Raw genomic sequence first — 25,673 nt, forward strand, 5'->3', positions numbered from 1 at the left:
ATGAAAGAGAGGGAGAGGTTGTCCTGCTAATCTTCGTCCACAGACCCTGCAAGTCCGCAGGTTCTGCTCTTACACCTCCACCTTTGCAACACCCCTCTCCTGCCTTTCTCTGCCGGCCCCCCACCAATCACCCCACAAATCGTGTTCCCTGGTCAGCATCCACCCGCAAGTTTCTCTCTTTTCCCAGCGGGGACTTTGGAGAGCATGTTTGCCAACCTCAGTTGGGGCAGAGCAGCCCTAGGGCTTCCTGCAGCTCCAGGATGCTTTTGGGAGAGAAGGAAAAATACCCCAATCTGGAGAGTGAGAGTGTGGTGAGCCTGGGTGTCAGGTACAGCCTGGGAAGTTCAGGATTCTGGGACTTCCCGTTGTTCTTCCCCAGCAGGAGAAACAGCAGGTAAGCAGGGGTCAGTATGAAAGGTGAAGAGGGTTTTTGGAAAGACAATCCGGTCCAAAGAGCCCTAAACAGAAACACTTATTTTCCTGGTTCCTTATTTTCTGAGCCTCAGTTTCCACCTCTGCACAATGGGAAGGGTATGAGGTGAAGGGGAGGGTGGAGCGTCCCGGGAGGTCGAAGGTGCCAGGCAGGGAAGAGGTGCCCTAAGCGCCAGCAACCCCGCAGAGTTTGGCTGGGAGAGTTTTTAGATTGCGGGCGCCGGCGACCCAGCTTTCCGGTGGAGGGGGCGTTGGGGGGACGCGGAGCGCTCGGGGGACCCTAGGACGCCGCCGCGGGAACCCCCGGCAGTGCGGCCCCTGCAGGCCGTGGAGCGCGGAGGGTTAACGAGCAAGCCCCACGCCCCCTTTGACGGCGCAGAGCCCACCTCGACGAATTTGAAAAGGCGGCCCCGGAGCGGCGTGGGCGCCCCCCAGACCCTCGCAGCTGCCGCCCGCGCGCCCGGCCGGCTCCTCGCTCCGCTCGCGGTGGGGCCGCGGGTCCGGTCCGGCCGCCCGTGCGCGCCGCGCCGTCTTCCCGCCCGGGACGCGGGGTCCCCCGCGGGCGGCCGCGCAAGATGAAGCTGGCGCTGCTGCTGCCCTGGGCGTGCTGCTGCCTGTGCGGGTCGGCGCTGGCCACCGGCTTCCTGTACCCCTTCCCGGCCGCGTCGCTGCAGCAGCACGGCTACCCCGAGCCCGGCGCCGGCTCCCCGGGCAGCGGCTACGGGGGCCGCCGGTGAGTGCGCGGGGCGGCGGGGCCTGTGCGCGCCGGGCGGCCGGGGCCGGGGCGGGGGGCGGCGTGCTGGGCACCGGGATCTGGGGGCCCCGGGCGGTGGAGGAGCGGGAGTCGGGGACAGGGGCGCGCGGGCGCCGGGAGCTGCGGCCGGGGGGGCGGTCCGGGGTTCGGGGGCGCAGAGGGGTGGGGGGCGGGGGGCTGAGGACAAGGGCCTGGGAGCGCGAGGGCCTCCGGGCCTGGGGGCGCCAGGCAGTCGGGGTCTGGAGGCGAGACGGGGGGTGGGGGAGCTGGGGATGAGGGGCCCCGGGGATTGTGGGGGTGAGGTCCAGGGACTGGGGGCGCCGAAGGCTCGGAGGCTGGGGGGGGCGCGGGGCGCAGAAACGGAAGATGCGGGGCCCGGGCCGCGGGGTCTCGGGCCGCGCCCACCCACTCTCGCCCCGACCTTGCTCTCCACCTTCGCCCCGCGGGTGCAGGAGCCTGGGTGAGGAGGCTCGGACCCGCGGCGGCGGCTCGCGGGGTTCCGGGGCGCTCCCGGGACGGTGACCGGCTCACGTGGCCCCGGCGCGCTCACCTGCGCGGCTCCGGCTTTGTGTCGGGAAGCAGGTTCCCGTGCGCCTGCGGCCGCCCCGCGAGCCCCAGCGGGGGCGATTCGCTCCGGGCTCGGGGGCTGGGGCCGCGGAGGAGCCTCGGCTGCGGCTCCCCGGCCGCGCGGGGATGCGAAACGGACCTCGAGGGGCCGGGACCGCGGCGGGATCGGAGGAGGAGCGGGGCGCCCGCGCCCGCCGAACGGGACCCACACGCAGGCCCCGCCGCCGCCGGCAGGTGGCGCCCCGGCCCCCGGAGCGTCGCGGCTCCCCGCCCCGCGCCCGAGAGTCCCCAGAAAACGCGGGCGCGCGTCCATCCGGGCAGCTGCCAAACGCCCGGTGGGAAGCGAGTCCCCACTGCAATTAATAATAATTAGGACTCACGTGGCTGTAATAGCTCTCGGTGCACTCATCACACGCCTCCTTACTCTCCACCTCCCGCGTCCCAGAACCACCCAGGATGGGGATGGGAGCAGTATTAGACTGTTTCCTTAACTGGGGAAACCGAGGCACGGAGGGACTCCCCCGGTGGGTGAAGTCCGCCCTCCCGTCTTCTCTGAATTTGCCTGCGTTTTAGACCTCACTCTACTTGGCTGGGGAGAGAGCGACCTCCCCCACCCCCTTTCTACTTGAGAATTGCCAACCCCAGGTCAAGGACCCCCACACCCGCACACCGCCCGCCGCGTCCTACTGCGGGGAGAGGGTGTTTTGTGCTGGGACAAAAGTGCAACTTCCTTGCTGGACCAGGCCAGCCTCCAGAAGGCATCAACCGGCTTCTGGAAAGCGTTGTGGCCCACAGTTTCGTTTCCCTCCTTTTGTTCGGAAGCATTTTCCCAAGGCTTCTCTCTCTGCACTTTATTCTCCGAACACCCACAGTAGTACGGCGCTCACTTCCAGATGAAAATGGGCTGGGAAACAAGCTTTTCAAGTTGCAGAGTGATAGGGATCACATGATGTCACGTATGAAAAAAGATTCCCATCTATAAACTAGTGGCATATGCGGGGGGCGGGGAAGTAGGTGGGAAGCTGTCATTCCTGCAGGGGTGTGTATGGGGAGCAGAGCCTGGTCCAGGGGGGAGGGCAGGGGGAAGAGGGCCTGCACCTCCCTTGGAGCCTTGCATTTGCTCAGACTGCTTGGCCAGAACAGATTCCCCTCCATTTGTAATGAAAATGTGTGGGATGGACCAGCCTGGGGGATAGCTTTGCATGTGGGAGGCCCAGGGTCCAATCCCTGGTACCACATGGTTCCTGGGCACTTTGCCAGGAGTGATCCCTGAGCACTGTTGGGTGTGGCCCCAAACAAAAGGAAGGCAAAAACAAAACAAAGCAAAACCAGACTCCTATTGCCTAATCCATTGTGTGTGGGGGAGGGGGCAGGAGGGGGGGTGGTCCTGAGGTTACTGAGGGCTTGAATGATGGATTGGAGGTCTGGGCTGGGACTTGAGGACCTTGGAAAAAACTTGGAAGGGATCTTCAGCATGAAAATAGTCAGCCCACACAAGTGTAAGTCCCTGAGCTCTTTCTACCGGGATAGGAGCAGAGAGAAGGTGTAATTAAGTGCAGGGACGATCTGGCTGAATTTGTGGGAAACAGATTCCTGAGTGAATTAGGTCCCTGGGGCGGGTCCCGGCTTGCAGCAGAGTCTCCCTGAGGAAGCCCAGTGAAGCCTTGCGGGTCCCTGCTGGCCACCAGCTCAGGCAATGTGATGACACATTCTGTCAGACCCAGGGGAGTGGGGGTCCCTGAATCCTAGCACCTGGAGCGGAGGGCTTGGACACAGCTTCAGATGCCTTTGTGTGTATGTCCCTCCCCCCCCCCCCCCCCCCCAATCGCAGGGACTGAAGCTGTGGCCTGGAGCCCGCGAGGTCAGGACACACTTCATGCTCTTTCTGTGCAGGGGTTGGCGTCGGTAACTGGTGAGGGCTGGGCCATAGTGTAGCTCCCGGGGGGGTCCCTGCTCAGCGGCCCAGGAGAATCTTACAGCTCTGCTGAAGGCGTGAATGATTCTTGCCGACTGCAGAGCATTTCTTTCCAGTGGGAAGGGACTGTGGCATTAAGGGTGGGGTCTGCCTCGAGATTGTGCACCCCAACTGCCCCCTCCCACAGATTTCTTTTGTTTCTCCTAAAGAAGGTTTAGCTAAGAATCTCACCCATCCCCTTACTCCCAGGGGTGCTAAATGCATTGGTGGCCATGTGCTACCGTCATCACTACCCATTTCTAGAATTTTCCAGCTGTTCAACTCTCATTTTCATGGCTCTGTGGTGCTTCGTGGTGGGAGTGACTGGGGTCCCCCTGGTTTGTGCCTCGTTGATAATTGGGTCGTTCTTTCCTTCAGGGTCACAAATGACAATGCACTTAGCTCCCTTGTGTGTGATGAGTTGCATGTTGTCAGACACAAACCTTTTTTTTTGGGGGGGTCATATCCGGTGATGCACAGGGGTTACTCCTGGCTCATACACTCAGGAATTACTCCTGGTGATGCTTGGGGGACCATATGGGATGCTGGGAATTGAACCCAGATCAGCCGTGTGCAAGGCAAATGCCCTACCCGCTGTACTATCGCTCTAGCCCCCAGACACAACCCTTGAGAACACACACTGAAGGTGGGTTTCGAGGTCAGAGGTCAATGCATGCACAATTTTTCTCGAAGAGGGGCTGAAGCGATAGTAGAGTGGGTAAGCTTGCTTTGCAGATTCGGGTTCAATTCCTGGCACCTCATATGATTCCCCAGGCCTGCTAGGAGTGATCCCTGAGCACAGAGCCAGGAGTCATTCCTGAGCATTGCTGAGTGTCCCTCCCACCCCAAATATTTCTACTAAAAACAGCAAGTTTCCCACTGTTGGCTTTAGACCATTTTCTTTGCAATTTTCAGGGGAAGGGGTACTTATTTATTTATTTATTTATTTTGCTTTTCGGGTCACACCCAGCAATGCACAGGGGTTACTCCTGGCTCTTCACTCAGGAATTACTCCTGGCGGTGCTCAGGGGACAATATGGGATGCTGGGAATCGAACCCCGGGTCGGCCGTGTGCAAGGCAAATGCCCTATCCATTGTGCTATTGCTTCAGCTCCAAGGGGGTATATTTTTAATAAGTCTTATTGTTTTTGTTTTTGGGTCACACCCAGTGTGCTCAGGGCCTACTACTCCTGACTCTGTGCTCAGGAATTTCTCCTGGTAGTGCTTGGGGGAGTGTCTGGGATACAGGGATTGAATCTGGGCTGGCCACATAGTAGGCAAGTGCCCTCCCTGCTGTCCTATCACTCTGGTCCCCAGACTCCCCTTTACAGCTCCCCAGAGCTCCGTTTTGTGTGGGATGACCAGCCCCCACTCCTCATCCAGCTGACCTCTCACTCTGGGGTGTCTCCTGCACAGCTTCCCAACATGCCACTTGACCACGCTTCTGTCCAGTCAGTCCAAGCTGTGGGAAGGGAGTTCCAGGGCCCTGAGACGTGTGCTTGGCCTGTGGGGGGCTGCGGGTTCTGGGGTCACCCTCAGTGCCCCCAGTATGCTGTGGTCGTCTCTGATGAATGTCAGGATGCTCAGCTCTGTTCCTACCTCCTTTGCCCAGTTGTCATGCCACCTCTCCGGCCTCTGCCTGCAGCTTAGGGTTGGGCTCAGTGTTGTTGTGACTTCTCAGCATCCGGCCAGGGGCACAGCAGCACAAGTGACGGTGACCCGGCGACCCGGGTGGCTGGAGCAGGCAGTGCCTCCTTGGCCCCCACCCCCGCACTGATGGGTATTGGACAGCCTCGAGGCTGCAGGCCGTCTGGCTGGGCACCGTGAGTCAGCAAGGATTGATGGTGTGTATGCCACATGTGCGTGTATGTGTGCTGCATGAGTGTGTACTGTGTGTATGAGCGTGTGCATGTGTGCATGTGTGCATGCCACATGCATGAGTGTGTGAGTGCGTGCTGCATGCAGGCGTGTGTGCACGTGTGCGAGCTGTGTGCATGAGTGCATGCCACGTGCATGAGTGTCGCTGAGTACGTGATGTGTGCAGGAGTGTGTGCATGAGTGCATACTGTGTGTGCCTGTGCTTGTGTACGCACACTTCTTGGAAGTCCTGGAGGAGTGCCTGATGCCTGTGTGAGTCTGTTCTGTGTGTATCCTGGGACCCTGGGGGTGCATGGAATAGAGAAACAATCATTGCTGAGAGAGAGCACCCCATCCCACCCCCACTTTCCAGGCAGGGCAAACTGTTATTTTTTTTTTTTTGCTTTTTTTGGGTCACACTTGGCAATGCACAGGGATTACTCCTGGTTCTGAACTCAGGAGTTACTCCTGGCGGTGCTCAGGGAACCATATGGGATGCTGGGAATTGAACCCAGGTTGGCCATGTGCAAGGCAAACGCCCTACCCACTGTGCTATCTCTCCAGCCCAGGCGAATTGTTTGATTTAGACCTCTATTTTCCCCAGTGACTTGAAGGAGGGGCCCCACTTTTCATTTGGCATGTACCTCACAAAGGGTGGGACTGGTTGAACAAAGGAAGAAACTGGGTCAGAGAAACTGCAGAGTGGGGAGGGCACTCGTCAGTCTACCTGGGTGCCATCCCTGGCACCACATTTGGCCCCTTAAGCACCACCAGAAGTGATCCCTGAGCACAGAGCCAGGTGGAAGCTCTGAGCACAGCAGGCTGTGCTCCCCCCAAATAAAGAAATTAATGCATGCGGGGCTGGAGCAATAGCACAGCAGGTAGGGCGTTTGTCTTGCACGTGGCCAACTTGGGTTCGAGTCCCAGCATCCCATATGGTCCCCCAAGCACCGCATCGGCTGGGTGTGACCCAAAAAGCAAAAAAAAAAAAATAGAAGAAGAAGTTAATGCATGAGGGACTGGAGCAATAGCACAGCGGGTAGGGCGTTTGCTTTGCACACAGCTGACCCGAGTTCGATTCCCAGCATCCCATATGGTCCCCCAAGCACCGCCAGGAGTGACTCCTGAGTGCAGAGCCAGGAGTAACCGCTGAGCATTGGCTGGGTGTGACCCAAAAAGCAAAAAAAAAAAAAAAAAGTTAATGCATGAAAAGGACTTGTCTGTCCTGACCCTCAGGTGTGGCTTTGTGTTTTAGGCACCCCCCAAAGCGCCCCCGTCCCGGCCAGACTTGGGAAGCACTGCCTGAGAGATTTTTCAGATTCCTTCCCGGTGACCCCTCATCAGCAGTGGGACGAGTCTGCGCCCCAATGCACCCACACACCTGAAACGAGTTTCTCCAGGAGTACTAGGGTTTCCATATGCCTGCCTCCCTCTTGCACTCTAAGGAGTTCATAAAAGAGGGCTGGCTGGACGCAGGAAATTGGTTCCATATCCCAGTGGGCTCCAACTTGCATCAGGCGGCCCCGCGCCTGGCGGGGTGGGGTCTCCGTCTCACCTGACCGCCCAGACTCTCTCTGAAGTCTCTTTCAGTTGTTTGAGCCAAGCTCAGGGACCGCTCATCTGCACACCTCCCCTGTACCTCAGTTCCTGCATCTTCTGAGGCAGGCACCAGTGCCCATTCTTCCAGGAGGCCTTCCTGAATGGATCTTCAGCTCTGCCCAATTTTCTGCGGTGACTGCCTGCCTCTGTGTAACCCTGGTTGAGGTTTGGGTACTGTGAACTTATGCCCCGCTTTCCTTCAGAGTATCAGTTTCCTCCCCATCGTGGCCCCGTTGGATAGGCCACTGCAAGTGTGTGTGTGACGGAACAGCCTGCATGCGCCTTGGGGGCGGGCACTGGTCCGGCCCAGGCAGTTACCGCCAAGCCTGGGGGAGCCCATGGCAGGCCGTTGCTGGGGCCTCCAGAGCGTGTGGGAGGCTCTCGGCAAACGAAAGCAAAGTTACCTCAGGGCAGCCACTGAGCGCCAGGTGGGGAGATGACAGATGAGGATGAGCTCTAGGCCGGTCAAGGGGCGTGAGGGCTGTGAGCAGCGTGGACAAATCTGGGCGAAGGGGGTGGGCAGGCAAAGGAGGCCCGGGAGCCCTGACAGGACCAGGGGAGTTGGGGGGCGCATCTCTGGGCCTCAGTTTTCCTCCTCTATAAAATGGGAGTAGGGGCCCTTCTGTTGTTTGGAGTTGATAAGTGAGTGGGCAGTGCGCTGAGCTGGGCTGGCCAGCCTTCAGTGCCAGCCGGGGGGGGGGGGGGCGGTGGTGGGAGGCAGTGACCGTGGGGTCCTTTCCTTTGCTCCAGATTCCAGACTTTGGGGAGCAGCGGCCCTGGGCGGTGGCCATATGCCTTGTGTTTTTATAACTTTTCATTTGTTTTATTTACTTTTGGGGGGACCACTTGTGGTGTTCAGGGGTTACTCCTGACTCTGCACTCAGGGGCCTGCCTGAGCTCCTGGCAGGGCTCAGGGGACCCTATAGGGGGTGCCAGGGATCAGACCTGGGTCACCAGCCGTGTGCAAGGCCAGTGGCTTCCACACTATATTCTCTGGCCACTTTTATTGACTTGGAGAACCCCTGAGGCTCAGGGGGAACTGGGTGGTGCCAGGGAGCGCACGCGCCCTGACTCCCGCATGCCGAGCCTCTCCCAGGCTGTGCCTTGGGTTTTTGTGACTGACAGAGCTGGGGTTGAGTCCCCGGCCTCCAGAATCCTCAGGCCATATGCTCCGGGACTCTTTTTTTTTCGGGGGGGGGGCCATACCCGGCGATGCTCAGGGATTACTCCTGGCTCTGTACTCAGGAATTACTCCTGGCGGTGCTCCGGGGACCATATGGGATGCTGGGAATCGAACCCCGGTCGGCTGCGGGCAAGGCAAACACCCTCCCTGCTGTGCTATTGCTCCAGCCCTGCTCCGGGACTCTAGCGAGCAAGCATGAGCTAAGACTCCTGGAGACTGAGGGGCTCCCCAGCCCACCCCGAGGGGTCTCCAGGGAAGGCCTTGTCTGTGCTTTGTCCCCGCCATGTCACTCCGCAGTGGGCATCCTTCCTCTGAAGCGGGGCTATATATCAAAGCGGTTGAGCCATGGCATCTTTTCTAGAAAAATCGCCTCCCTGTCCATATATATATATATATATATATATATATATTCAATATATATATATGTATATATATATATATATTTCCTCTTGGATGGGGGCACAGCTGGCGATGTTCAGGGTTACTCCTGCCTCTGCACTCAGGAATTATTCCTGGGGTTGCTTCGGGGACTCTACGGGATGCTGGGGATAGAACCCGGGACGGCCTCGTGCCAGGCCAGCGCCCTCCCTCGCTCGCTGTGCTGTGCTCTTGTTCCTGCTCCCTGTCAGAATTCTTTTCCCAAGCCCCCGGGGGGCTATGTCCCCTCTTCCCAGCTTGTCTGTTATTTTAAAGCATTCCCAGAGAAGCATTTCCTGTGACCAGAAGAACACGGCTGCAGGCTGCTCTTGGCTAGAGCCGGGCCAACACCTCATTGCCACTTGGACCGTGTGTTCTAGTGGCCCCCGGCAGAGGCGGGTGTGGCGGCAGTTAAGGGGCTGGACGAGTTTCAGGAACCACTGGAAGTGCTCATTGCTGTCCCCAGCCTTTCCTGTGCCCCTACACTCTGGATGTTACTCTTTTTTTTTTTTGGGCAGGGGGAGGGTCACACCCGGTGATGCTCATTACTCGTGGCTCTGCACTCAGGAATTACTCCTGAGCCCCCTGGATGTTACTCTTTGCTGGCCTGCAGGAGACCACTTTGAGAAGGCTGGACCATGTCCAGATGAATTCTGTAAGGGGGTGGGGGAGAACCCCCCTCCCCCAGCTGAGATCTGCACAAAGTTCAGAGCAGGCCAGGCGCTCTGTGTGTGTGTGTGTGTGTGTGTGTGTGTGTGTGTGTGTGTCCTCACCCCACGCCCGTTCCCTTGTCCCTGTCGCAGAGCTGGTTCCTCCAGGTGTCAGTGTCATTAAGAGAATGTTGATGAAGCCAAGGATCTAAGTTCCCTCCCCGAGTATCTTGAGTCCCTGGACCTCTTAGGACCTTAGTCTCCTTGTCTGTGAAATGGGAGTGATCGCATGTTGGCCTCATTTGGGCCTTCTCTGCGTTGGTCTCCTCAGGAACCGGGAGCAATCCTGGTGCCTCAGGAAAGGACGGGACTTTGCAAAACATGGGTGACCCACAGATGCAAAAAACCCTGAGACCAGCGGGTCCTTTCCCTGGGAGTATTTCTCTGGGATGACGTTTCAGACAACCCATCGGGAGGTTGGCCCGGTGGGTCTCCAGGCTCCTCGGCTGCCTGACGCGGGGTGGGTGGCACCAGCCTCGTCCACAGGGGCCCAGCCATGCTCCCCGGAAAACTGCTGATGTTACAGACGCCCACACAGAGCACAGCCACTGGAGTGAGGCAAGCCTGGGAGTTTGGGGAGCGGTCTCAGTGCTGGGATACTGGGCAGGGTGGGGGGCCAGGTTTCTCCTGATACCGGCAGAGCCTCAGAGAAACGTGAAACTGACAGGCCTGGGCCCAGAGCAAGTGTGAGATGCACCTGTCAGCTCTGCAGACAAACCTCTGGCCGCACATCCCCGCGCCCCCTCCAGGCCTGGATTTGGCATCGCCCTTCACCCCAGTCTACCCTCTGCGTGACATGGGGGCACTGATATTTGCACGAGAAGGGATGTTCATTCTGAATATGCCCGTGCAAGCACATGTGTGTATGTATGTGCAAGTGTACACGTGTGTGCATGTGATGTCTTCACATGTGCAACATGTTTTGTGTACACACATGTGTTACATGCATGTGATCATCTGTGTGTGACATGCATGCATGTGAACATGTGTTTGCGTGTGTGCATATATGGGTAGAATATAGGTATATGAGCACATGTGTCATGTGTGGGCTCGCATGTGTGGTGTATCTTCATTGCACACCTTATTTCTTTTCTTTTTTTTGCTTTTTGGGTCACACCCGATGATGCTCAGGGGTTACTTCTGGCTCTGCACTCAGAAATTACTCCTGGCGGTGCTCAGGGGACCATATGGGATGCTGGGAATCGAACCCGGGTCGGCCGCGTACAAGGCAAACACCCTACCCACTGTTTGCTCCAGCCCCTGCACACCTGTTAATGTATGTGTGTGTGCACATGTGCTGTGCACTTGTGTGTGCGTGTCCACACTGCGGGTCTTTGTCTGCCAGTGTCTGTGCCCTCCCTGGAGCAGCCCTCCCGTTGCTGCAGCTCTGAGGGGGTCCGATGGGGCTTTTCCTTACTTGGAGCCTTCTGGAAAGGTGCAGGCTTCCCTCTCCCCCAGGGAGGGCCTGGCCCCCCTCCCCGCAACAGCCCCTGGAGTCGGTGGTGGGCTCTGCCCACACCCGCATCTCCCTGGATCCCGGCCTGCCTCGCCCGCTGCGCAGCCTTGGCCCAGAAGCCGCTGCTTCCTTCCGGGCTCCGGCTGTCTGGCCCGGCCAGTTGCCTCTGGCATCTGACATTTTTGTCATTCCTGCTCCCCTGCAGGGGCCAATCCAGGACTCCCGAGCTTCTGCCTTCCTGCCCCTCCAGTGATTGACTTGGCCACACGGTGGACCCCCCCCCCCCTCCCAGGGGTCTCAGCCTTGAGGGGGGAGGGGACCCTGTGGGCTGGCCCTGCCCGCACTCTCTCCTTTGTCCCAGCTGCCTGCTGACGACACAGAGCTCAGATCCTGGAAACGTTCCTGAGCCAAGGCCCCTGGAGAGGCAGCTGGAGAGGCAGCATGAGGTGGTGGCCTCAGGGGGCCTGGTGTCTCTCAGGGCTTTGCACCTCACAGCTGTCTATTACCCTCAGCTGCTCCTGCCCCAGGGCCTTGCTGTCACCATCTTTGCTTTGCCTTAGCCAGGCTGACGCCTGCTCAGAGATCAACTCTAGCCCTGTGCCCGAGCCCCTTGTCCCCAAGGTAAGATCAGTCCCCCTCACGTCTTGGATTTCCTTGTTGCTGTTATTCTTGCTAATCTCCGTCTCCCGGGGGCTGTGGTTGGAATGTCCCCTACCCATCTCCCACTCTTGGACAAGGTGCTCTGGGCGTGGGCGAGGCAGACGTTAGCTGTTCGTTGTGCTTCATCCAGGCACCCGGGGTCCCACCCAGCAGAGTTTCTGGCATCACCATGGGAACCGCTGCTGAGAATCAAACTCTGGGCCTCACACACTTGAGTTGTCCTGTTTTTTTTTTTTTGGAGGAGTGGGGTGGGGGGGAGGGTTCTTAGATGCACTCAAGAGTTTACTCTCTTCCTGGAGGCTCATAACAACCTTTCTTGAGTCATTGTCACTGTCCTCCCGTTGTTCATTGATTTTCTTGAGTGGGCCCAGTAGTGTCTCCATTGGAGACTTTGTTGTTACTGTGTTTGGCATCTCGAATACACCACAGGTAGCTTGCCAGGCTTTGCCGTGCGGGCGAGATACTCTCAGTAGCTTGGGTATTGTTTTTATTTGAGGACCACACTTGGTGATGCTCAGGGCTTACTCCTGGGCTCAGGAATTAGTCCTGGTGGTGCTCGGGGGACCAAAAGGGATGCCAGGGATCGAAGCTGGGTCAGCCGCACGCAAGCCAAGCGCCCTCCCCACTGTACTATTGCTCCGGCCCCTCACCTCTTAAATCAATCTTGTAACCCATTGATAATTGATCAGTCGTGTCTATACCGAGGTTAAAGGTTCTGGAGCACAGTGATTCCTACGGACTGTTTGAGGTTGGATCTCTGGGGACTTACAGAGTAAGTTAAAGGATGCTCAGGAAAGAAGCGATGTCTTGGGGCCAGAGGGATAGTACAGTGGGTGAGGCACTTGTCTGGCAGGTAGCCAAGCTAGGTTCATTCCCTGCCACCCCAGATGGTCCCCTGAGCCCCACCAGGAGTGAAACCTGAGTAAAGAGCCAGGAGTGGCCACCACCGGGTGTGCCCCCCCCCACAAAAAGAAAAGAGAAAGTAACCTCTTTGCAAGTTGTATTGGGTCCCCATTGATGCAATAACAAATGACAAGTGCCATGCCCTAAAGGAACACAGATTTATTGTCTTCTAGCCAGACACCTGAAAAGGCCCCTGCAGGAATTCTCCTGTTCTCTGACTCTGGCAACTGTTCAAACTCTGACCCTTAGAAAGATGCGATCTTTTGGTCACGGGGCTTGTCGATCTGAGATCCAACTCTTTTCATGCAAACACAATTTTTCTAATGTTTTTTTTCAGTTGAATCTCGTCTCTGAAGGTCTTGAGTTTTGGTTTTGGGCAATACCTGGCAGTGCTCAGGGCTTGCTCCTAGCTCTGTGCTCAGGAATCACTCTTGGCAGTGCTCCAGGGACCACACGGGATGCCAGAGATTGAACCTGGGTAGGCCACATGCAAGGCAAATACCCTCCCCACTGTGTTATCGCTCCAGCCTAGATCTCTGAAGTTCTTGAGGTAGGGAAACCTCAGTCTCTCAATAGCATCTCCACGTATGTGCATGTGTGCATGTGCGTGTGTGCGTGCGTGTGTGTTTGTGTGTTGGTCTTTGTGTAATTCAATAACTTGCTTCAACTGGAAGGATGAGCTTCATGTTTCTTGTTTTGTTTTTGTGCCACACCCAGCAATGTTCAGGGGGTAGCTCCTGACTCCGCACTCAGGAATCACTCCTGGTGGTGCTCAGGCGACCATATGGGATGCCGGGGACTGAACCCAGGTTGGCCTCATGCAAGGCAAATGCCCTCCCCCACCGTCCTATTGCTTCGGTTTGGGCTTTTTTAGAAAAACTTTCTTAAAAACGTTTTTTTGGGGGGACATGAGCAATTTCCAGGCCTTATTCCTGACTCTGCATTCAGGAATTAATCCTGGCAGGGCTCGGGGGACCCTGTGGGATGTCAGGGATCAGATCTGGTTGGCCGTGTGCAAGGCAAGCGCCTTCCTGGCTGTACTTTCGCTCCAGTCCAAGTCTTCGTCTTCTTATGAAAAGAGGAGTCGTGGGTGCTCTGGAGAGCCCAGGAGTTTGCCTCTCCAGATCACCCTCTCTGCTCTCTCCTCCTCCTCCTCCTTGCTGTCCCTGAAGCAGGGTGAGGGTTTGGGGCCAGGATCTGCGACAGGCCGAGCCTGGGTTCAAGGCTTCCCCCACTGAGTGAATGAAGATTCTACTGAATGAGCAGTGCCTGCTCTCTGGCCCGCCTGCAGGACGCGCCTTCTGATCTGCGCTAAATCACTGCTAACTTCATCGCGGGGCTGGGGTGTCCCTGCCTCCCGCCGCCAGCAGCAGCGCCTGTGCTTCCCACTCCCCAGCATTGCCCCAGGAGTTGGCAGCGACTTTGTTCCTTCCTCTCCCCAGGGAAACCCAGCTTCTGTCTGGGGATGGGCAGCCTGCCAAGCCGGGGATGTGGGCGCCGCCCCCCATCCCTTGCCCTCGCTAGAAATGCAGTGAAAATGAAAACCAAGATCACCTTGACTAGCAGAGCCAAGAATACAAACCTGTGTTCCTGCACACGGACCCCGGGACATGCTGTTTCCCCCAGACCGCAGGGCACGGGCTCAGACTGCCTCCCACTGTGCTCAAGGCCAGCACTAGCTGCTCAGGGTTGGTGTGGGCACTGAGCCAGGTTGTTGTTGTTGTTGTTGTTGTTGTTGTTCTTCTTCTTCTTCTTCTTCTTCTTCTTCTTCTTCTTCTTCTTCTTCTTCTTCTTCTTCTTCTTCTTCTTCTCCTCCTCCTCCTCCTCCTCCTCCTCCTTCTCCTCCTTCTCCCCCCCTCCCCCTCCCCCACACCCTCCCCCTCTCCTTCCCCTCTTCCCTTCCCCTCCTCCCTCCTCCCTCCTCCCTCCTCCTTCCTCCTTCCTCCTTCTTCTTTTGTCATACCCGCCATGCTCCTCAGGAGTTACTCATGGCTCTGCACCCAGGAATCACTCCTGGCAATGCTCCAGGGACCTATGGGATGCAAGGGATTGAACCCCAGGTCAGCCGTGTGCAAGGCAAACGCCCTACCAGCGGTGCTGTACTATCGCTCCGACCCCAAGCCGGGTTCCTCTGGCTTATCAACTACAGTTATGGGACAGTCACAGACCGTGGAAGTACAAAAGGTCCCAGCTCTGGGGCTGGAGCGATGATCTACAGCGGGGAGGGCATTTGAATTGCACCCGGTGGACCCGGGTTCGAGTCCCTGCATCCCATAGAGCCCGCCAAGCACCGCCAAGAGGATCCCTGAGTTCAGAGGCAGGAGTCAGCCCTGAGCATCACCAGGTGTGGCCCCAAAACTAACTCAATAAAAGGCTGCCGACTCAAAATACCTGGATTCCTACCAGCCGCCCCCCCCCCCCCCCCCCCCCGCCCCCCAAGGTATCTGAAGTACTGCGCGGGGGACTCGGCCGCCCCCTAGCGGCGGGCACTTTGCAAGCATCTCGCGCGGGTTCCTACTTGTTGGGCCCGCGCACCTGTGAGCCGGTGCTGAGGAAGGAGCTTTCAAGGAGACGTCGTCGTCGGTCCTGCTGCCGTGGGGGTGGGTGGCGCCTGTCTAGGGGTGATTTTGTCCGCTCCCACGCAGCTTGTTTCCTGGACTGGTCCTGAGAGGGGGCTGGCAGACGGTCTGGGATGTGCCAGAGCTCAGGAGCCTGGAGGGGAATTCAAACTGGGGGTGACCCAACGGACCTGCGGGGCGCACCAGGGGCCCCAGTGGTTGGCAGGATTGCGGCTGAGCTACGGCTTTGGCAGGAAAGTTCTGCTGGGCTGTTGGCAGCGGGCTGACCGATGAAGGGGCTGTGGACAGCCATCCGCGGGACAGCTGCACACTTCGACACAGGATCTGCTCCTGTGAGCAGCAGGCTACCTCCACCTGAAATGCCAGACCTGCAAGGATGGAGGGATGCCCTTGGCAAAGGGATGGTGGTGTCTGGACCTGGACCTGCCAAATTTCACGTCCTGTGGGAGGCAAGTTGACCCTTCCAAAAAGCTGCTTTTGTTCCATAACCAGCAGGAGTCAATCTCCAAGAATCTTGTGGAGAGCTGGGAATGGAAACCAAATGTTGGTATCAGGTAGAGGAAGCTGACACATAGCTTTGCAAGCCTGGAGCCTGGAGCCCAGAGCCTGGAACTGGAGCCTGGAGTCCAAAGCCTGAATCTGGAGCCTGGAGCCTGGAGTTCTAGAGCCTAGAGCCTGGAGTTCTAGAACCTAAAGGCTGGAACCTGGAGTTCTAGAGCCTGGAGTCTGACCCGAACCTGGAGCCTGGAGTTCTAGAGCCTGCATCTGGAGCCTGGAGTTCTAGAGCCTGGAGCCTGGACTCCAGAGCCTGAACCTGGAGTCTTGAGCCTGGAATCTGGAGTTCTGGAGCCTGGAACCTGAAGCCTGGAGCCTGAATCTGAAGCCTGGAGTCCCGAGCCTGAACCTGGAGCCTGGATTCTGGAGTCTAGAACTGGAGTCTGGAGCCTAGAGCCTGGAACTGGAGCCTGGAGCCTGGAATTGCAACTGGAGTCCGAAGCCTGGAACTGGAATCTGCCGTCTGGGGTCTGGAGCCTGGAACTGGAGCCTGGAGCCTGGAGCCTGAATCTGGAGCCTGGAGCCTGGAGTTCTAGAGTCTAGAGCCTGGAGTTCTAGAACCTAAAGCCTGGAACCTGGAGTTCTAGAGCCTGGAGCCTGGAGTCTGATCTGAACCTGGAGCCTGGAGTTCTAGAGCCTGAATCTGGAGCCTGGAGTTCTAGAGCCTGGAGCCTGGAATCCAGAGCCTGAACCTGGAGTCTTGAGCCTGGAATCTGGAGTTCTAGAGCCTGGAACCTGAAGCCTGGAGCCTGAATCTGAAGCCTGGAATCCCGAACCTGAACCTGGAGCCTGGAGTCTGGAGTCTAGAACTGGAGTCTGGATCCTAGAGCCTGGAACTGGAGCCTGGATCCTGGAGCTGGAACTGGAGTCTGAAGCCTGAAACTGGAGTCTGCAGTCTGGGGTCTGGAGCCTGGAGCCTGGAGTCTGGAGTCTGGTTTTTTTTTTTTGAGTCTGGAGTCTGGAGCCTGGGGATCGGGATGGAGCCTGAGCCTGGAACTGCAGCTGGGCTCTGGAGTGGCTTCCCAGATGTGCAGGGAAGAGCCAGACCCTTTCTTCAGAAAAGTAATTACTGCTTTTCCTGATTACATGTATCTGCTTCACCCCTGATTATGATCACTGTGGATCGTTTGGAAAATATGGAACCGTGGGAAGAAAGAAATCATTTATCATTCATTTTTAAGTTTAAAGTTTTAAATTCTTTTTATTGTGGTACAATGCCCAAACCATGAAATTCATCCCTTCAACTCTTTTGAAGTTCAGTGGCATTAAATACATTCCGGTTGTCTTGTAGCCATGCAGCTCCAAACTCTTTTCATCCTGCAAAAAATGGAAATTCTGTACCCCTAAAGCACAGACTCCCCCATCTTTCCTCTCCCCTCCCCTGGGAACCATGGTCTGGTTGCTGTCTCTCTGCATTGGACTCCGCTGGGTCCCTCATATCGCTAGACTCAAACAGTGTCCAGTCACTGGCATATTTCAGGTTCCATAACATCGTCAGGTTTTTTTTTTTTTTACCTGTGTCACTATCTCCCTGATTTTTTTTTTTGGAAACCACACCTGGCTCTGCTCAGGGATCACTCCTGGCAGGGCTCAGGGGGTCATATGGGGTGCTGGGGATCGAACCAGGGCCGGCAACATACTAGGCAATTACCCTTCCTTCTTCTTTCTGTACTGTCCCTCCAGCAAGAGTTGTGGGAGTTCTTTCCATTGTCTGGGTATTAGCCCCTCTCTGGGCTGTGGTCTGCAAGTTCTTTCCTCCGTCCCGTGCATAGCCCTTATCCTTTCTGGACCGGATCCCTCGATGTGCAAAGACTTTTAAGTTGGGGTGAAATCGCATTGACGTTCTTTCTTTTGTCCTCCTCTTATTGATTGTGAGTTTAGTTTTCTTTTTTTTTTTCTTATTAATTTTATTGAATCACCGTGAGATAATTATAAGCTTTCATTTTTGGGTTACAATCACACAATGATCAAACATCCATCCCTCCACCAGTGCACAATCCCCACCACCAATATCCCCGGTATAAATTGTGCATGAGCAATAGCACAGCGGCAGGGTGTTTGCCTTACGCACAGCCAGCCCGGCCGAGCCGGGTTCGATTCCTCCGCCCCTCTCAGAGAGCCCGGCAAGCTACCAAGAGTATCTCGCCCACATGGCAAAGCCTGGCAAGCTACCCATGATGTGTTCGATATGCCAAACACAGTAACAAGTCTCAAAATGGAGACGTTACTGGGTCCGCTCGAGCAAATGGATGAACAATGGGAGGACAGTGCCGTGCAGTGCTTAGTTTTCTAGCTAAGCAATGCTAAATCCAACATCTCCCATGTCTGCCCTTGTCTTTCTCAGAGACTTATTCTTGGGGTCTCAGGTTAGGTCTCTCACCGGCGGGCATCAGAGCGTCCAGCCTGTGTCAGCTGAGAGCATGCGAGTTGTGAAGGAGAAAGTTCAGGATGTGGAGCCCAGAAGTCCCACCTGTCCGCCCAGGAGTCACGTGTGTGATGCATCTGTACCCCGTCTGGGTTCTGGATGCCCAGCAGGGCTGAGGGTATGGAAACAGTCCCCAAGGGGGGGGTCTGCCGTTTCCTGGCCAGAGGAGCGCAATTCATGAAGAGGGGTCCCAGGAGGCCCTGCATGCCAAAGGTCTGGGATAAGAGATGCCAGGAAACCTGGGCAGGATCAGTGCAGTGCCCGGGAGGGCCAGGGAGGCTTCCGGAAAGGAGGGGAAGAAAAGACAGGAAAGAGGGGAATGAGGATGGGGAGTAAGTGGCGGGTGGGGGCCACATGGCAGGCTGGACTTGGACAACCAGAGGTGGGAAGAAAAGATGCAAGGGATCCCGGGGCCGCTGGATGACCAATGGCCAGACTATGCTCTGACCTGAGGCATGTGGACACTCGGGGCCCTGGGGAGGGGGCAGTGACGTGGTACAGATCCCCTGGGACTCTAGCCAGAGCTGGCCAGTGAATGTCCTGCCCCCTCTGTAAGGGAAACTGAGGCTTGACTCCCTCCCCCAGAGCAGGCCTGTCGCTAGGCCCGCTGTGTCTCCACCAGAACGGCTTCCGGGACCCCTAGTCCTCAGGTCTTGCTGCTCCCATTGAGTGGGAGTGGGTGGAGAAAACTCCAGAAGAATTTTCTTCCAGAAAATTCCTGGGGGTGGCCCTGTGTTCAATCCCCCTGTCCAAAAAATGAGAAAGAAAAGAAAATCAGAGAAAGAACCTCCAGAAGCTTCCTTAAGACAGACTCTGTTGAATTTGGCGGTTTTAGGCATTGCCAACCCGCAATTCGGAGGCTGGGAGGCTGCGGCCTCTTTGTGCCGGGCTGGCTGGGGGCTCCCCCCACCATCCCGACTCCCAGAACTCTGTGCTCCCCTGCCTGCCTCATGGGAGTGGGGGGCTCCTGCAGGACACCCCCTCCCCCGCTCCTCACTTTCTGGTCTGTGCCCTTTGCCCTTGCCCTGCCTCCCTGGCCTGCCTCGCTAATGGAAGCCGCTAATGGAAGCCGGCTGTGCAAAGGGGAGGTGGGGGGGCGGGGGACAGGGTGGTGGAAGAAAAGGGGGCAGGGAGTGCCCCGGCCCCCAGAGCCAAAGCAGATGGTGAGTGAACACACCAGCTTGTCGGTCTCTACCTCACATGGGGGTTTTTCTGCTTTCGAGTTGGCAGACGAACAAGCAGAGTAGGAGTGAGTGTGTGAGTGTGTGTGTGTGTGTGTGGGGGGTCACCCCCTGTGCTGAAGCATCAAATCCTGGAGCTGTTTCTCTTCAAGGCATTGAATTCACCCCGGGTTGGGAGTGACCGGAGAAGCCTCATCTTCCTCCTCCGTGGGGCCTCCTCTGGGCCCAATCCTGGAGCCCCCCAGCCCTGCAGGATCCAGTGAGGGACCTGATCTCAGGGCTCGGCCACACCCCCACAGCCCCTCCCCCACCCTTGGGGACCTGTGTAAGACCATGAGGCCCCGCAGAGCCAGTGTTTTGTTTTGTTTTGATTTCTGGGTCACACCCGGCGGTGTTGTTCAGGGCTGACTCCTGGCTCTGCACTCAGGACTTACTCCTGGCGGTGCTCGGGGAACCATATGGGATGCTGGGGGTTGAACCTGGGTCGCTGCTTTCAAGGCAAGTGCCTTTCTTGCCATCCTATCGTTCCAGCCCCAAGGATTAGTTGTTTTTGTTTTGGTTTTTTTGGGGGGGCTGCATCTAGAGATGCTCAGGACTTTCTCATGGCTCTGCACTCAGGGATTATTCCTGGTGGTGCTCGGGGGATTCTATGGGATGCCAGGGGAGTATCCATGGGATGACACGGAGCCAGTGTCGGCTGTGTGCAGGGCAAACACCCTCTCCACTACACTGTCCATCTCTCAGTCTGCAGGGCGTGTGGAGGACGAGGGCATGGGAGCAAACCTGGAGGGGACACTGCTGTGAGTTTTTATTTTGTCTGGGATTTGGGCCACACCCAGCAGTGCTCAGGGTTGACTCCTGACTCTGTGCTCAGGGATCACTCCTGGTGGGGTTCCAGGGACCCTATGAGGTATCGGGGATTGAACCCAGGTCAGCTGCACACAAGGCAAACGCCCTCCCCGCTGTGCTCTTGCGCCATCCCAGAGGTGTGGCACATTTTTGCAGGAAGGAACAACGCAGTAGGCGGTCTCAGTGGGCTCTGAGTTGCAGGGGATCACCCTGGTCATGGAGTCCTGAGGTGAGGCCAGGAGGGTGAGTGCCCCAGGGGAGACACAGCGGGGTGTGGGCTCCTGAGGGAGAAGCTTGTTCCAGAAATGCTGAAAGTTCTGTGGGCGGGACTCCTCGGAAGGGGTGGAGGGGGGGTTGTGAGCAGGCGGCAAAGGCCAGGTGACCCCCGGTGTGTTGTGGGGTGACTTGGCACATGTGCTCTTGATGCTTGCAAGAGCATCAAGTTTAGGGGTTCAGATGGGAGGGTCCATGGGTTCCTGCTGCTCATCTTGCTGTGTCTGCGATGATTTATTATGAATATCTTGTTTGGGGGTCACACCAGGCTGGCTGTGTGCTGAGCCCATGTCTCATCCGCTTCATTGTCTCCTGGTCAGGGCTCTGCTGGGCCCATGACATGCATCTCAGAGCTGAGTCCTAGTCTGCCCACTGGTCCCCAAGTCCCTGTTCCGACACAGTGTCTCTGAGGATCAGAATTCAGGGGGCTTTTCTGTCACCTGGGCTATGGTGGGAATTTCCTTCTCTGTGAAGTGTGTTTCATCCTGGAAGAAGAAAACGTGGCATTTCCGCACGTGCCCACGATAGCACAGCGGGTAAGGCGTTTGCCTTGCATGCAGGGTTGCGACCAGGGTTCGATTCCTCCATCTCTCTCGGAGAGCCCGGCAAGTTACCCACCCGCACGGCAGAGCCTGGCAAGTTCCCCATGGCGTATTCGAGATGCCAAAACCAGTTAACAACAAGTCTCACAATGGAGGCATTACTGGTGCCCGCTCGAACAAATCAGTGAACAACAGGAGACAGTGCTACAGTGCCCATGCTGGCAAGTGGTTGAGGTGTTGGATCACGAAGGAGCTGGGGACGGAGAGGGGAGGGGAGACGATGTGACAGCCCCGGGTGCCAGGCTCAGAGCAGACGGGAGGTGCAAATGGGGGTCCCCAGGGTCTGAGCACAGTGGGGGGAGGGGTAAATCGTGGAAGAGTGCTGAGAGAGTGTGGAATGTTCTTGTCACAAAGTAATAAGAGTCCTGAAGTGGGAGACGCGGGGGCACCACCCTTGACTGGCTGGCCGTTGCATATACTCAGCTCCCAGTATATTCGCATATATACTGGGAATATACTCCCAGTATATTGCATATATTCACGCCTCTGAACTGGTCTGGGGGGTAGCGGACGGGCTGCCAGACCTCCTGGCCAGAGATGGTTCACCCATGAGAAGACTCCCACAGAGGGCCCTGCCCCAACAGTTGCACCCCAGTCGGAAGGAGCTGAACAAGCCATTCCTAGCAGGAATGTGACTGCTGGCCTTTGACCTGGCTCTGGCCGCGTCTGTGTGCCCACAGAGGTAGATGCTACCTGCATCAAGGGTGACGCCCACAGAAGCACACACACTTTGGGCCATGGCTGATCCTCTGGGCACCCGCTGTGGGGTACAGGGAAGGACCTGGGAGAGATGCCTTTCATGGGCAGGATATGTGTGTGTGTGTGTGTGTGTGTGTGTGTTTGTGTTTGTTTGTTTGTTTGTTTGGTGGGGGGCACGCCCAGCACGGCTCAGGGCTTACTCCCGACTGCGCTCACCCAGGGACTCTTTGGGGGAACATATCGGGCTCCAGGAATCGAACCTGGGTCAGAGCGTGCAGAGCTGAGCACCCTCCCTGCTGTGCGAGGGCTCAGGTCCTGCCACTCAGCCCTTTGAACTAGCCACAGGCCAGTCTCTCAGGGGCTGAGCGAGTCCCCCCATCTATGGGGTCGCGCCGGGGAGGGTGAAGGAGCTGCCAACACTCAGGGCTGGGCCTTAGTCCCAGAGGCGGCTCCCCCACCCCCCTGCCCTGCAGCTGTTCTCCCAGGGAAATCTGGGGATCCCGAGAGACTCCCAGACAGCTGTGCGACGGGGGTGCCGCGTCCTGGCAGCTGGCCCGGGGCTTAGCGCCGGAGCCCGGCTCCTTTGCCCGGGCTGTGGCACCCGCAGGCGCTTCGCCCTGGCGGTGGGGGCGGCGCCCAGGCCCCCCTTCTGCCCCCTTCCGCTGCACATTCCTGAGATTCTTATCGGGGCCTTTTCCCTCCCATGAACACTGGGGTCCCTGCTGGTGGCAGGACAGGAAGATTGAAAACAGCAGCGCGGGCTCCCCCAGCATCCCCTCCTTCACCGGCTGGCGCGGGAGGGACCCATCCCCCCTCAGCCCTGCTGGCTCACCTGGCAGGGAGGCCCAGGACCCCAGTGACACCCCCTCCCTGCCACTCTCCTACCTGGGTTCCCGGGTGAGGTGCCTTCTGGGAAATTGGCCACAGCAGGTGCCAGCCTGCCTGTGCTTGCAGTGTGGGGGCTGCGGGGGTGAGGAGTGGTCTTTCTGTGTGTCCCCTCCCTCCCCCTGAAAGGCTGCAGCTGAGACTCGGAGGCTGTGCCAAGGGGCCCCGGTCCTGGCGGAACTTTCTAGTACATGCGCACCCGTCAGCTTGTTGGCCTGGGCTCCCGCCCTCCGCGGCTACACACAACCTCCCACTGAGGTTCAACTGTGCAAACCGGCCCCAACCTGGTTTGTCCCCACCTGCTGGTGGCTCAGGGCTGTTCGTGGGGGCTCAGGTGAGGAGGGCTGTCTGCAGCGGCCAGAGCACAGGGCTGGAAGGAGCAGGAAGGGCAGTGAATAAGGGGGGATGCCACCTCGGCTCACCTCACCCAGAATGGGCGTCTCCACCGGCAGCCTTTTATTTTCCTTTAATTTAATTTTGGAGGCCACATGTTGCTCAGGGCTGACTCTGACTCTGTGCTCAGGGATCACTGTGGTGGTGCTCAGGGGACACTCTAGGGTGCTGGTGTTGTGGTACTGCGTGCAAGGGAAGCACTTTCTTCTCTCTCTCTCTCTCTCTCTGTCTCACACTATCTCTCTTTTTTTTTTTTTTTTGCTTTTTGGGTCACACCCAGTGATGCTCAGGGGTTACTCCTGGCTCTACCTACACTCAGGAATTACTCCTAGCAGTGCTCGAGGGATCATATGGAATACTGGGAATCGAACCCGGGTCGGCCGCATGCAAGGCAAACGCCCTACCCACTTCACTATCACTCCAGCTCCCTCCCTCCTCTGTTTCCAGCCTCCTTTGATTATTTTATTATCCGCAGGTGCCCCCAGGGCTGCTCTTGGCTTGGTGCTTGGAGGTCACTCCTTGGGGTCCTGGGGATTAGATTCGAGACCCCCCACTTGCGAAGGAAGCCTGTGCTCAGCCTGCAGAACTGTCTCTGCCCCCAACCTGACCGTCCGCTCAGCTGGGCTTGGGGCTACTGCGGCCGGTCCACTCTCCATCAAATTACGTTTGAGTCCTGGCTTGGGGTTGGGGAGACAGAGCTGGACCCCGACTGTCTCCTAAGCCCCAGGAGACCGGGCCTGCACCTCCGGGTCCTCAGTATCTGCCAGCAGCTGCTCCATCTCTGTCTCCACCTTGGTCGTGATCTGGTGGCGGGTACCAAGCAGAGTCCTGGGAATTGTCTGTTTTGTTTTGGTTTGGTTTTGTAGTGATCCCTGAGTGCTGGAGTAAACTTTGAGCATCTGTGCTATCCCCAGAGGGAGGCCTCGGTGACACCCTGATTGACCCCTAGACCTATTCTAGTCCCCACAGAGCTTCTGGAACCCAGGTGGCAGGTGAGCCCTGGCACTGGCCTCTCTTGGGGGGTCAGTTAGGTATGGCCAGCTAATTAGCACTGTGCAGGGCAGGAGGTGAGAGGCTGGTGGGGGGGCTGAATGGAGACAGGAAGTAAGAAATGGCTCAAGCAGCGATCGTCCGGGGGTTCAGGGCATAAGGCACTTGCCTTGCATGGGGCTTACCCAGGTTCAATCCTCTGACAGCATGTCAGTTCCCTTCAGCACCGGTAGGGGTCACTTCTGAGCACAGAGCCAGGAGCAGCCCCAGAGCAGCTCGCCTGTTGGAGTTTCCTGGGCTCAGGGGCCAGCGAGTTCTCACAATGGGGGAGCAGAGCGTGGGTCAGGAGAACAGGGGCAGCTGGATCCTTCCCAGGAGGAGCCCCGAAGCCTTGGGTCTTGTCTCAGGTTCCAAGTTCAGAGTCTGGGCTTGAGGACAGAGAGACGGCAGCGAGGAGGCTGACTCCAGCCCTTTGTCTTGGGGACCCCTTAATTTCCATGAGCTCTGCTGCACCCACATTCTGTGCTCAGGGGGCTGGGAGGGGTGTAAAGGAAGCCACGTCTCTGCCTGTCCGTGTCTGGGTCACGCTGTTCACTCGGTCACCACATATCCAGCATGGGGCGAGGCAGACGGTGCAGTCAGGGTTCTCCACCTGGGGGGCGTGGAGGGACTCTGATTCCCACCTTCCCTGGAACTCGGGGTGCCCAGGTATGAACCACGATTTCAATTCCATCAGAAAAGGCCCGGAGCCCTTATTCCGAGTCTCTGCCTGCCTCCCATGTTGTTTTTGGCCAAGGCTGGATTTGGGGAAGCCATTTCCAGCCCATTAAAAGATCAAATGTCCAGAGATGATGAATGGGAGCGTTTGAAAACGTTTCCCAATTCACAGTTCATTTCGCTGGAGCAAACCCCGACTCTGTGTGATTCTGAGACTGGGAGCCCTATAGACCAGCCCCCGCAGGGCCAGCTCTTGGGGGGCAGGGAGCATGGGGGGCCATGCGGGTGAGTCCCCCATCCTTAGCTCGGGCAAGGCGGTTCGCCCACTATCTGCAAGTGCCCCGTGTCAGCACCTTTGCTCCACTGACAAGGCCACGAAGCGATGGCTGTTCATTTAGACGGAAAAAATGTGAGCACCCCGGGGGCACCCCCAGTCACCTGCCAAACTACACAAAGTAGCACAGTGGAGTCAAGTGGAAATGACGCGGTTGACGCAGGGCCAGGACTTGGGAACCTGGCGGCCATCAGTGCTCCAGGTGCTGTGGGCAGGACCACGGAGGGCACGAAGCTGATGCTGACGCTATTTTCCATCCTGGCCCCTTGTCACCGAAGCCCCGAGGCCTTTGATGTTTCTCTCTGTTGGTGAAAGCAGGCATTAACGGACGTCTTTTGCAATAGCAGGGGTGGTGAGATGCACGTTTGAAAACGGGGCAGTGATTATTGTATAACTGAAAGCCAAGCACAAAAATGTGTAAGTCTATAACTATACCTCATGGTGTTTCACTAATAGCAATTAAAAGAAAAAAAGAAAATGGGGCAATGCCTGGGGTGTCTCCAGAAGGAGACCACGTTGAGTTTAGGGGTGGCAGGAAGAGCCCAGGTCTGGAAGTCTGGCTCTATTTCCAGCACCAAGGGCTGGGTCTGTACCCGGCAAGGCGCCCTCAGGTCTCCTGTCAGCAAGGCTGAGCCCCTTCCCAGTTCTGACTGCGCGACCCCTGAGGTCAAACCTCTCAGCACCCAGCCCTGTCTGCCA

The 25,673-nt window shown here is 57.5% G+C and overlaps 1 protein-coding gene across 2 annotated transcripts in view; it reads left to right on the forward strand.

Annotated features, from left to right (window-relative positions):
• Nucleotides 1–333: 333 nt before the first annotated feature.
• COL26A1 (collagen type XXVI alpha 1 chain) overlaps nucleotides 334–25,673 on the forward strand; it is a 91,498-nt gene continuing 66,158 nt past the window's right edge. For both annotated transcript variants that reach the window (XM_056108196.1, XM_056108197.1), the window contains exon 1: nucleotides 334–1,165. In XM_056108196.1, the coding sequence (XP_055964171.1) occupies nucleotides 1,008–1,165 (158 nt within the window). In that variant the 5' untranslated portion in view covers nucleotides 334–1,007. The remainder of the gene's footprint in view (nucleotides 1,166–25,673) is intronic.

This window comes from Sorex fumeus, unplaced genomic scaffold (assembly GCF_029834395.1).
Source record: "Sorex fumeus unplaced genomic scaffold, SorFum_2.1 ptg000199l, whole genome shotgun sequence".
Lineage (NCBI taxonomy): Eukaryota > Metazoa > Chordata > Mammalia > Eulipotyphla > Soricidae > Sorex > Sorex fumeus.